At 39.8% G+C, this 12575-nt stretch overlaps 1 protein-coding gene across 1 annotated transcript; it reads left to right on the top strand.

Annotated features, from left to right (window-relative positions):
- The first annotated feature begins 1426 nt into the window (after window positions 1-1426).
- On the top strand, window positions 1427-12254 carry atad1a (ATPase family AAA domain containing 1a). The gene is made up of 10 exons (XM_040028473.1): window positions 1427-1547; window positions 1958-2158; window positions 2429-2527; window positions 2599-2719; window positions 4578-4778; window positions 5162-5268; window positions 5382-5471; window positions 6112-6162; window positions 6405-6577; window positions 8956-12254. Exons 2-10 carry the CDS (start codon window positions 1985-1987, stop codon window positions 9083-9085), a joined length of 1146 nt encoding a protein of 381 aa, XP_039884407.1. The 5' UTR covers window positions 1427-1547; window positions 1958-1984; the 3' UTR covers window positions 9086-12254.
- The last annotated feature ends 321 nt before the right edge of the window (window positions 12255-12575 follow it).

The following is a 12575-nucleotide window of genomic DNA, read 5'->3' as shown; positions in this document are numbered from 1 at the left end:
ACTTCAGCCTCCGCATCGTGGAGGTTTGACAGGGAGCTGAATATGTTTTTTCTTTCTTTCTTTTTTTTCTTCTTTTGTTGTACTCCCACCCGCTTGAGAGCGGTTGTTTGGGCAAGGTGCAAGGCGTTGTGGGAATGTAGAGCCCCGGCTGCACTTTGCAGATACACAAGCCTGCGCTTTTATGCCCAGACCCATCAAAATGGCCGAGTCAGGCTGCTATCTCCTGGGACTTGCTGCTGCAGTACAGGGGGATTGAAGCTTTTCATGAAACATTTTCACAGCCAAAGGTGTGCAGAATAGCAGCCTGTGCGCCATTTTCCACAACAAAGGTGGACTTAACTTCACTGGATGGTTAAAGCTGTAACCGTGCAGAATTTAATTCTGCATCCAATTTGGGCAACTAATTGGTCTACACAGGGTAGAGGCTTTGTAAGATTTTACTTAACTCAAATGGGGAATTAAAAAAAGTAAAATTTTAAAAGACAAATTCTCATTTTCTGGAGCATTATACAAAATGTAACTAATCATGCCCAAATGGTGTGGTAAGCTGTGCCAGGCTGTTGTTTATTTGGATCTCAGGTTAAAGCAGGAGCTGTGTGTCTTGCAGAAATCTGGGTGTTCATTAAATCATTTGATGTAAAATTTTGTAAATTAAGCAGTTCTTACATAATTAAAACTGTTTTTTACACTTTTATACTTTATATTTTTCTTAGTAGTAATACGGTGATGGAAAAACAGGGATTCGTTTGCACAAAAGCTCCAAAAGCATCATCAAATTTAGCTTGGACTCCGTGACAATTAACAATCCCTCAGGCGCATGTGTGATAAATTGCTTGTAGGAGAAGGCCATTTGTTACAGCCTTATCTTTGAGACTGCTGTTTAGAAGACTGAATTATCCATTATCAGACCGTGCTGAAGATGAGTGGAGACCAAACACAGATTACGGCTTGAGATTTGTCCTATCTTTTACTAGGGTACATTTGCATGAAGCATACCCCAGGACATGTTTGGGTGTCCAATCACAGTGTTTTCTGACAGATCCCAGACACCCACAGAAAAGCATTTCACCCAAGAGCAAAAAATACTGTAGAGTCTTTGACTTTAAAACATAAAAAAACAAAGAAAAGCATTTTAAAATCGTGAAAAAAAAATAGAGATTATGTGATTGGTTATTATAAATTATGTTAGCTACAGTATTCCATGATGCTGCTGACATTTTTGTACAAAATATATGTAAAGCTATTCCTTTTATGAAGGTAAGCTTTTACTCAGTTCAATCAACATGTCCACAACTGACTTGCCAAAACTATAAATGTTATTTCAAGGCTCTTACCTTTCCCGTGGGGAGTAATAAGGACTACTATTTCTGCAGCACTGTAAATGCTGTCCATGCTACTGATGCGTGAAATAACTGTGTGGACGTTCTGCCATCCAGTGGCTAACTCTGTGAACTCCTCATCGTGCTTTCTGGAACTAAAGTGTTTGTTCCTACCCGGACGTCAAAGGTTGTTGCACAGTGAATACATTTTCGTTACGTTCCCGTTTTGTAAGTGTCACTATTTTGTCTTTTATATCATAGTAGAGGTTACGTTTAAGCGTAGCAGCACACGTAGCAAGGGTGAGATGTTTTATTTCGCGTGAGGTCAAAATTTCACGATGTTACAAACACAGTTTGCTGCTTTCAATTTGAAGCTCTAGCCTGTTAGCTTTAGCTTCCCCGGAGAAGCTAACCTGCGAATTGAGTTCATTTATTCCAATAAAAATGTGAACCACGAATGTAATTTATTTACTGAAATAGCGACATTGCGTTTGCATAAACATGACCCGCAGTCCTAGCTTAGGCATCATAAACCTAATACAAGTGAGAGCTTGTTTAGCCTTATAAAAGGCGAGAGCTGTAATTGACCTTATGTGGTTGTAATAACTTCGTTTGTATATTTCCACCTCGTTATCCAGCCAATGGATTGACATCAGCCATCAGAGATGCTGCTGAAAGATCTGCCCAGGGAGGCCCTGATGCGGCCGTTGTCTAGGAATGAAGTGGTTGGCATGTTGTTCAGGTTGACCGTCTTTGGTGCCGCCACGTACTACAGCATCAAATGGGTCTTAGATGCAATGGATCCTACCTCCAAACAGAAAAACCAAGCCAAGAAGAGGGTATGTCATGCATCGGCACACATTATAAACACGCAATCTGTAAAATACCGTAAGCTCAAGGTTGATGCTGTTATTGAACAGTGTTCCAGAAATGCTGCCAAGGTCAGGCGTTTTTCCTGGCTCACAATGCAGCAAGCACTATCTGTTCTTGTACATTCAAAGCATGATGTAAAGATGCTTCGAGATAAAAAGAAAGATTGGCTCAGTATTGTGCACAATGTCTGTTATCGTTTTGTGTCTTCAGCTAAGAAGTGTTTCTTGACCCTTCAGGCAGAGCAGCTGATGAAGAGGATTGGTGTTGAGGGGGTCAGACTTACAGAATATGAGATGAACATTGCATCTCATCTAGTTGATCCACAAACTATGAAGGTAACGGTTGTAATCATCAGTCTTTTTTTAATGTTGCTCAGAGATTTATGAATAACTTCACCTTCCTGCAGGTATCCTGGAGAGATATTGCAGGTCTGGATGAAGTTATCAATGAGCTTCAAGATACAGTCATCCTGCCCTTTCAGAAGAGACACCTTATGGCGAATTCCAAACTATTTCAGCCTCCCAAAGGTACCACAGCATGAAATCTAATCTAATCTGGAACTGATCAGATTTTACGCTGACTCTTTAAACAGGAACTCTTATGCTTTTTATTATTTCCTCTCATGTTGACGATAAGGACAGTGTACATGCAAGCATTCCTTCAGACTTCTCTAAATACGGCTATAAGAGCTGACAAAGGATGAACTGAGGGGCTGCACCAAGATTCTGTATAAGATAAATAAGGCTTATTTTTAACTGTGTCATACAGTACTACTGTAGTAGTGTCTGTGATCCAGCTGCAGAGACATTTAATCTTCATGTTCCCTTTAAGGAACACAGAAGGTTCAAATTTGACATACAGAGATAAAATGTAACAAGGTTGAAACAGTTAAAATTAGATAAATTTTTTTAAATTAGTTTTTGGGAGTGGAAAGCTAGTTCATTATGTAATTCATTGGTTAATGCTAACTAACAGAGTCGAGCTCCACCTCCTGACATTCAGTTTTGCTGTAGCCAGAGGACTGACAGTCACTAATAAAAGAGCCCATAGAGCTATATTTTTGTTTTCAGGTAAAACCAAATTTAACTCTCTGTGGAGGATTGATATTTTCCAAAGTATAATGGATTTTTACTCTGAGTTTTCAGTTTTGCTGTGTGAGTTGAAGAAAATGACAATTTGGCAAGCAGTTGAGTCAAAACCCCCCTAATGCAGAGAGACACATCTCAGACAAGTTGAGTTCATCAGTGAAGACTGGTTTCAAAGTATTGGCAGTCGATCTAGTTTTATAGCCTAAATGAGAACACAGTTATTTGCACATTTCTGCCAGTCTTTCGGAGAGTGATTGCAGTCAGACTGCGATTATTTGGAAATCGGCCACCAAGCGACCTGAGCAAAGCCTTGCAATCAAGAGCAGTCACTGTAAGTACTTGCAATTGGTCCCCAAATGCTAAAAAAATCACTGTAGTCATTAAGCAAACACCAAGCTTTCTTAGTTGCAAGGAGGTTGCCATCCCATTTCTACTCTGGTGTGACTGAGCCATTATGTGAATGGGATTTGGTTTTTCTAGTCATTCAGAAATCTTACTGTAAATGCAGTATAGCTTTCTATAACCTTGTTCTTTGTGTATTTTTACTTTGTTTCTAGTGAGCTGTGTGTTAAGTTGAGATTAGTCAGTTGCCCAGTGAAGATTTGTGCATGTTCAGGATCATGAACTCAAGTTTAAAAACCTTCAAATTACCCTTAAATTCATCGTGAAAAATCAGAATCTGTAGCTCTGTAAGACTGAGAACAAAGTTACTGTTAGATTTTAAATGTCCTTTTTCCCCATCATGAACATTAATGTGGATTTGCATCAAAAACTAGCTAACATGAAATTACCTTCTAAAACTGTGGTTATAATTTTCTAAGTTTGTATTTTTGCCATCCTCTGCCTAATCACTGTCAAAATATCTACCCAGTGAATAGCACTGCGATTTTAATCTGCCAAAAAAAGCAGGATTTATCCACTTGGCAGCGTGACAGTGAAAGATCACTAAGAGGAATGTTTTGCTTTCTGTGGATAGTCTTTACACATAGCTTCAGGATGAGTCAACCTCCAAAATGAGCTGCTTTGGGAATCAAGTTCAGTCTCTAGACTTCAGGCTTTGTTTGTATCACATCATTTAAAACAAACCAAAAGGAAAAAAATGCTTCTGGGACGAGATCGAGCCAGATTTGATACACGTGTTGCAAATGTCAGTGCAGTTGCCAGTGAAGGTTAAAACGAGTCAGGTTAAAATTACAAAGTCTATAAACTGCAGAAGTGAGAGTAAAAATCTGTTTTGTTTTTGTTCAGATATTACAAGAATCACTGTATTTTAATTCTTTACTTTTCGTCCTCTCAGGTGTTTTATTATTCGGTCCTCCGGGCTGCGGTAAGACTATGATTGCCAAGGCAACTGCCAGAGCGTCGGGATGCAGGTTTATCAACCTTCAGGCCTCCACGCTGACTGACATGTGGTACGGCGAGTCACAAAAGCTGACTGCGGCAGTCTTCTCGTTAGCTGTCAAAATTCAGCCTTGTATTATCTTCATCGATGAGATTGGTAAGCTTCATTTGCAGGACGCATGTCAAAAGTGTCGAATGTTAGTTTATTGCACTAGTGGATGTGAGCTAGCTTCATTTTCATTCATTCAGATATGACAGATATTGTTTAATATGCATTACATTCTTTCCATGGTTTCTAAGTGGATTTGACCTTGTGATCGATATTGCAGTGCCCACAATAGCTGTAATTTAAACAGAATCTAAAATGTATCTTGCCTTTTTGTTAATCTTGTCTTTAAATTATATGAGTTCAATATAAATACGTTAGCCGAGTCCTAGGCACTCATTGGCCCCACATACTGTGTCATAGTCACTGCTGCAGAGCTGGCCAAGTTAGCAAGATTAGTCTTGTGTAAATGTTTTCTATGTGCTGCATGTTAGAATCATTTCTAAGGAATCGCTCCAGCATGGACCACGAGGCCACAGCCATGATGAAAGCCCAGTTCATGAGCCTATGGGATGGCCTGGACACCTCATCAACCACCCAGGTAACACAACCAGAATGCTTTCTTATACTGTAATGCAATTGCCAGAAAACATTGCAATGCAGCAGGTAGTTCCTGTGAAATAATGTATTAAAACTGTGATTCTCAAAATTTAGGTTATGGTGATGGGAGCCACGAACAGGCCGCAGGACCTGGATCCAGCCATTCTCCGCAGGATGCCCACAACTTTTCATATCGGCTTGCCAGTAAGATGTGTGCAAATACACAAGGAGGCTTTATTCTGTCTACAGTTGTGTCCATATATTTCTGGTCACTGACAGCTTTTACCCCTCAACCATAAAAGGCTGATAGGGGATTATTGTCACCCCAACAGGTAAGCAGGCAGGGTGGACACCCAAGTTTGTGAGTGCAATAATTTCTGAATAAGGCAATGTAGGGTTTTGAAATTCAAACTTTAGATCCATCTACTACAAATATCAGACAAGTTTGAATTTCAGTGACCTCAAGATCAAGGCCAGAGGCCAAGCTTTCTGATAATCTTGTGAACACCATAGGAGAATCTACTAGGAGCCTGAGGGGTAGTACCTAAAAAACCAGCGCATGTAATATCCACTAGGGATTCACTGGCTTCTGATAACCAAAAAAAAATCCCTGAAAATGAGTTCACCCCTCATCTTAGAGACCTCAAACTCAACACTACACTTACTCGGCTTTCCAGCTGTACCTCTGCCAGGTTTGAAATGGATCCGATGAACACTTTTAAAAAGTTGGAGAACAGCAGAGGAGGCACATGCAAACATTCCTGAATTTATGCAGGAGATGTATGATCATAGGCTAGACAGCAATTTACTTTCCTAATATGAACGACTGTCCTCTCCTTTGCAGAACACAAGGCAGAGAGAAGACATCCTGAGACTCATCTTGGCAGGAGAAAACGTAAGATGGTTTCTTTTTATCTTTATCAACAGCAGAAGAAATTGTTCAGCTCTGCTGTTATCTTGTTCCATTATCATAGACTCATTTCACACCTGTATTTCCACTGTCACTTCACGTTAAAATGAATCAGATCACCCATGATTAGTTGGCATTTGATTGGCAGCAACAAGCACAGTTCAAAGATTAGTGACAGCTCAATTCTGTATAATCATCTCACATTGCTTGACGTCTTTTCTGCTCAGCTGAGCAACGCAATCAATCTGAAGGAGATTGCTGAGAAGACAGAAGGCTACTCTGGGAGTGACCTCCGGGAGCTCTGCCGCGACGCTGCCATGTACCGAGTACGGGACTATGTCCGCAAGGAGCAGATGAGGCAGATCGCTCAGCAGCTGCAGGACTGCCAGGAGGAGGAAAGGTATGACTCATATTCAGACACCCACACGATTTCATAGCACTTGTGTTCACTGAGCTTCAGTGACAGTTTGTGACTAGACCAGGCTGTTTGTTTGTTTTTAAAGCACATATTACATTAAGTGATATTTGTACTGGTACACAGCCTCACATTCAACTTCATATTCCCACAACTATACCATTACATCCAGTTTTCTTCACAGATATTCACACTTCAAGACCGCTCAATAGTAGTGATTATAATACGACATAAAAGGAAGGATGATCTTAATTAAAATGATTACATCCTGATTCCTTACATACACAACTGTCAGCATCGCACAGTACTGTTATTAAACTAGGCACTGTTAGAAATGGATGACTGGTTTTTATTATCTGAGCATATATAAAAGACTTATAGAAAAGATTTGTGAAAATGTCTGATCTGGGTAAGCCTTTGTTCAGCTGTTGCTAAGCGACTACTGAAACCACTGTTGGTGCAAGCCATTGTTGCTGAAAGAGTATTTTTAACTTTTAAGTGTTGAGAACTCAAAAGCATTCATGGATAGGCTCTTTCCAATTATAAAACCAAGGAAAAAGAATCTGAAGGTGATGGTGAAGTGAAAGCTCTGAACTGCATCACTGTAGTTCTCAGTAATCATTGCGATAGTGAAATCACATATTTCACACAGGATGGTAGGGGTCTTCCAGTTTCAGTGTGCACATTAATTCTTAGTACGTGGAGTATGCAGTGTGTTTGCACTCATTCAGTCAGTTTGCATCCTGTAAGATAAATCTTTTACAATCAGTGACAGATTTTGTGAAACAAGAGAGTGAAGCATCAGGCCTTGGGGGTGCAGAATCCAGCCCACTGGAAGGCTTTGGGAAATGTAAAGGAGAGCATACATTTTGGACTTTAAATAGAATTTTACTTGAATTTAGATGGGAGTGGGGGGCTTACACTGGATCCACAGTATAAATATATAAATAAATAAGAATAAAAGGAGATTTTCTGTAAATTAACAAAAACTTTCTGCTTCATAATTAAAGGAATGAGATATCAGGAATTTTAGTGTGATTTTACACATGTATTTCATACAGTTTAAGCCCAAAGAGTTGTGCTCTTTCATTAACCTTCAGCAGCAGTGTTTCTGTATTATGTAGAAAAACAGAGCTATACTGTTAAACTGGGGTTTAGGTTTTTCCTTTTTTCCCTTTATAAAGATATCTCTGGGAATAAAGGTGCAGGTAAACTTCTTTACACTGACAGAAAGGGGCCCACTTCAGCTCAAACTGAGCTGTGTGTATTGTAAAAAAACCAAACAAAAACATTTTATAGTTATTTTTTATTTTATAGCAAAGAGAGCATATGTAAGTGTCTACATTTCGTTTGTGAAACCTTTGGAATTTTCCATGACCTAAAACATGAGATTTGAACAAAAGTCACAAAATTAGAAAAACATAACACATTTCAAATTATTTTTGTATTTATTAAGGAAAATGATCCACTGTTGCAGATCTGTGAGGGGTGAAAGTATGCGTGCTTTCAGTATTTGGTGTGACGCCATTCTTCAAAATAGCTGCAGCAAACCATTTCTGGTAACTGTTGGTCAGTCCTGCACTTCCACTTGGAGGAAATTGAACCGATTCAAACGCCCAAAATAGCTTCATCTCGGGGTTGAGGTTTGCTCACAGCTGCTCAGACGCCTTCCACGTCTTTTAAGTTGAATGCAGTTGGATTCGGGCCGTCCCAAAACTTTATACTTCTTTCACCAGTCTGTGGTTGAAGTACATTCGTGCTAAGAGTTGGTGACGTACTGCGCGGCCCACTTTTTCTTCAGACCTCGGACAGATGTCCTGACATTTTCCATTACAATCTGACATTGAAATTCAAAATGTGTTGCTCCATCATGGCCCAGATGCTGCAAAACAGACACAAACCATGACAGGATGATTATGATTATGCAGTGCACAGATGGAATTAGGTTATTATGTTGGAATGCAGTGTTTTCCTCTCTTCTGACAGAAGAGATGGGTTTTTTATTTGAGCCCCAAAAGATGCTATTTTGGGCTCATCTGTCAACAAAACATTGTTCCAAAAGCCTTCTGGCATGTCTGTGTGATCTTTAGCAAACTGCTGACGGGCAGCAGTGTTCTCTTTGCAGCCCTGCCATGCACACCATTGTTGCTGGGTTTTCCCTGATGGTGCCAATGTGAGAGATCAATTTTCTACTTTTAGGATTTAGTGTGGAAATCTGATGCTTTAGGTCATATTCATGTGGAAATCCATAAAATTTCTCCTGCGATTCTAGTACATGTCGTACGCTGTGTGCAGTATAGAAGTATAAACCTGCTATTAGGCCTCTGTGCCTGACCTCTGATCTCTTGTGTCCTTGGCTCCAGACCTGTGGATGAGGAGCGGTTGCGACCAGTCACTCAGCTGGACCTCCTCTTCGGCCTGGACAAGATGAAGGAATCAAAGAAAGCCACAACCTTCATGCTACCCATCGTATCAGAGGTTGCTCTGGATTAAACACCATCTGTGGACCACTGAGGAAAAGCGAATTCTTCCAAGCTCTGTCCGCAGTGTGTTCCAACTTGCCAAGCTGAGACTCACTCTGAGAGTGTTAGAGGTGTAGTTGAAAAAGGCAGCAGACAGACATGCTTTTCTTAAACCTAGTTTCCCAGACAGGGAGTTATTCTGAGCATGCTTATCTTAAAGGACACACGTCATGTGTACAGTTACAACATATTTAGAGTTATGAGGTCAGTCTCCTTTGAAAAGCACGCAAGGGCACTGTGACAGCTTGTTTCAGAAGAATACAAAGCAAAGACCATTTTAAAATCACCAAATGATCCTACCTGCTGTAAAGGATTCATACATAACATGATGATGATGTTTGGGAACTTCACTGTGTGTTTTCAGATGAAGGTAATCCTTCGAGTTCCAAATCAGCTTTTACACCAATCTTTGATCTTTGGGGGAGTAAAAAAAAGCAACCATCTAAATCACTGTACAGTCATATTATCCCAACACTCTGGAAGGAACATTTCAGCTTCACTTTGATGCTGTTGAGTCACACACAGCGCATGCTCTGAAAAAGTTCTTATATGATAGCAAAGTGTCCAGCAAACACTAGGAATTTTAGCCTCAGGAGTAGCAGTGTCCAGAGAAAGAGGCAGGGTCAGACAGTTGTGCACGCTCTACTGCATTACTCTTTAAAACAGAAGATTTACGTTTTACTATTGGAAATCAATTCCACTTCCATTTTGCAACCTGTGTCGTCTTTATTGATCCCTGTCAGATGATAATGGAAGTAACTGTCACTTTGTTTTGGTTGATGTACTCATATTTCACATTTTATCTTCCAATGGGGAATTAACTTTTTATGTTGTGGTTGTTGTTTTGGGGGTTTTGTTTTTGTTTGTTTTAGGTGGTTGGTTGCATCCTTACCTTGGAAAGTAAGACGAGAATGCATATACCTCATTTGATCCTGTAGTTATGTATTACTCATGTACAGTTGTTGCTCCCAAGGAGCATTTTGAAGAATATTTCATTTGAAATTATTTAAGATATAAATGTCTACTGCATGTTTTTAGATGTAAAATCAGCTCTTCTGTAAATGGCAACAAATCATGGTGTAACTGTAAGGTTCACAGGCATTTGGTGATGGAATTAGGGATATAATTTTGTAATTTGGCCGCTGCGCACCACCACAGTGGGTTTGAAAGCACTAGTGATGTGATTAGAATTGTAGAATTTCAGGTTTAACTGAGTGTTGTGCAACAGTGTTGCAAAGCTATTTTAGAGCCATTTTAATGTTTTCATTTCCAAAAAGCAGGAGTAGCTGGGATATTTTTTCATTCATTTACAACAGTTATTGCACATTTTTAAACTCAAGCCTAAAAGAAACCTTTTTATTCTTGTGAAGAAAATGCCTGAGCATTTGGTCGTGGGGATTGCTTCTACACACACTGACCTCATTACTTGAAATTATGGCCATGTTTGATGTTTTCATCCAGTACTGTGGCATTATAACAAATAATAGGTCCTCTTTAAAAGCACACTCATGGCCTCACTATTTCTCGCCAACATCACACTCTTAACTTCTGTTTTTCAGTCCTTTCTCCACTCCTCTTACCTGCCCTCTTTTCTTGTGAATTAGGTAACCTTAGCCTGCTCACTGAGGAGGACGACTAAACGAAACGTGAGTCTAAGACAACAAAGATCTCTCGTGGCACTGTTAGAGCAGTCCTACAAGTGGACAATATTACCTCAGTAAACAGACTTTTGCTTCTTTTGGATCTGCCAGTCCAAAGAGTAGCTGAGGGCAAGTGGCACAGTTATCGCGTTGTTTTAAAAACCAAAACTTTGTCAAGCTTTTGAGAAAGCTCCAGCAACTGGAGCTCCTGAACCCCAAACACAACCTTCATTCTTCTCTAAAAGCAATCTTTGTCTGTGTGTTGTTATTTACAAGGGACTCTGACATGTCTGAATGCAAATTGCAAAGCACTTACTTTTCATGTGGAACGAGGGTCACTGTAATAGAAAATACAGCTGTAGTGATGAGTGATGTGATCCAGGAGCAGCAATAAAAAAAGAATAATGACCATAATCATCATCTTGTAAATAAAAGTAGGAATGTATTTAATTGTTGGATCAACAGTCCGTCCTTTTCAGTAGATCTGTGGTTTGTAAAACTGGAAGCAAAATGTTGGGTTGGAGTTGAGGCCAAGATTGAATAAAGCTGAATGTGATGTATTCCCCTTCAGTGCTGTTTTTATGCTGCTTTAATGTCTTTTTATCGTTTCCTCTTCAACCCAGAAAAAAGGCCACGATGATTTCTCCTGGTTAATTTAGCCATTCGTGCTGGTAATGTGAGACTTGTCGGACTATCATTAGTGAGATCCTATTATGGTGATCATTTTCATGTCCTGTTCTGCGCATTATTTAATCAAGCAGTGACAGCAGTTTTCATCCACTGAACAACACATCCAGGTTTTCTGTTGTCAGTTACTTTATGGAGAGCATGGTTTTCACATCCAAATGCTTCCCATCAGCTGTCAGTAGGAAGTTGTTTCAAGCTATTCTGACTCCCCTTTGTATCAAACTCTTCGTTTTTTTTGCCGTATGCTCACAGCATGTGTTTATTGATCTATCTGTGGGTCTCGTACAGACCTCCTTCCCACACAGTCTGAGTAGGCCAGGGTATATTTGCCACTAAGCCACATGGTGGCACAGTATCTTCATGCTGTTACTGAAGCAGTTGTTACCGACTTATTTTTATTTAGAACAGTTTTATAACATTATGGTAGTACAATGAAACGGAGAAAGTGGTTTGTTTCTCCCTCATTGGTTTATCTAGTGATAGTTGGATATGTGTTGCTTTTGCTTGGAGCGCCTCAGGTGACAGTTAAAGGTCAAAATGTTGCCATGTGAACCAGTTATTGTGTCAGTGCTGCTTGAGCTTCTTAGTTGCCTTTCGGGGAGAAAGGTGGCGCCGATCCAAATTCTTTCCGTTAGTGCAATATCACAGCAGATCCTTCGTCAGTCATGTTGCAGAAACGTGCATATGTGTGTATGCCGAATATGAAAAATATCTTTAGTTACCCTGAACATAAATAATATCTGTTGTCGACCAGCAGTTCCATTGTGTTTCTCTTTTAACATAAGCATATAAAATAAATGCTGCTTTTCACCTCAGTGTGAGTCTACTTCATCTTGTTGTGTGTCTCTTTCACATACAGACAAACATCCCAACCTGAATCTGGTGGCAAAAAAGCAGTCAACCTACCGGAAACCCTGATTTAGTGTTTATACAATTTATTCAAGCGTGACGTAGATCTATCAGTGAGGACTGTTTATACTCTTTTTTTTCTTATGGTCCAAAGAGCAGAAAAGCATAACATTTTGTCAGGTACTTCACTGGAAGTCTGAATTATCATAAACTGTTTGTAATTCTGTGGCTGTTCCAGTCAGTCTGTACCCTTTAGGCATGCAATAATAAGCCATTGTTGGCCAT

The sequence above is a fragment of the Simochromis diagramma genome, unplaced genomic scaffold (assembly GCF_900408965.1).
Source record: "Simochromis diagramma unplaced genomic scaffold, fSimDia1.1 OVJJ01000781.1, whole genome shotgun sequence".
In the NCBI taxonomy this organism is placed as follows: Eukaryota; Metazoa; Chordata; class Actinopteri; order Cichliformes; family Cichlidae; genus Simochromis; species Simochromis diagramma.
Note: the sequence above shows the minus strand (reverse complement) of the source record. Positions and strands in the feature narration are given on the sequence as shown.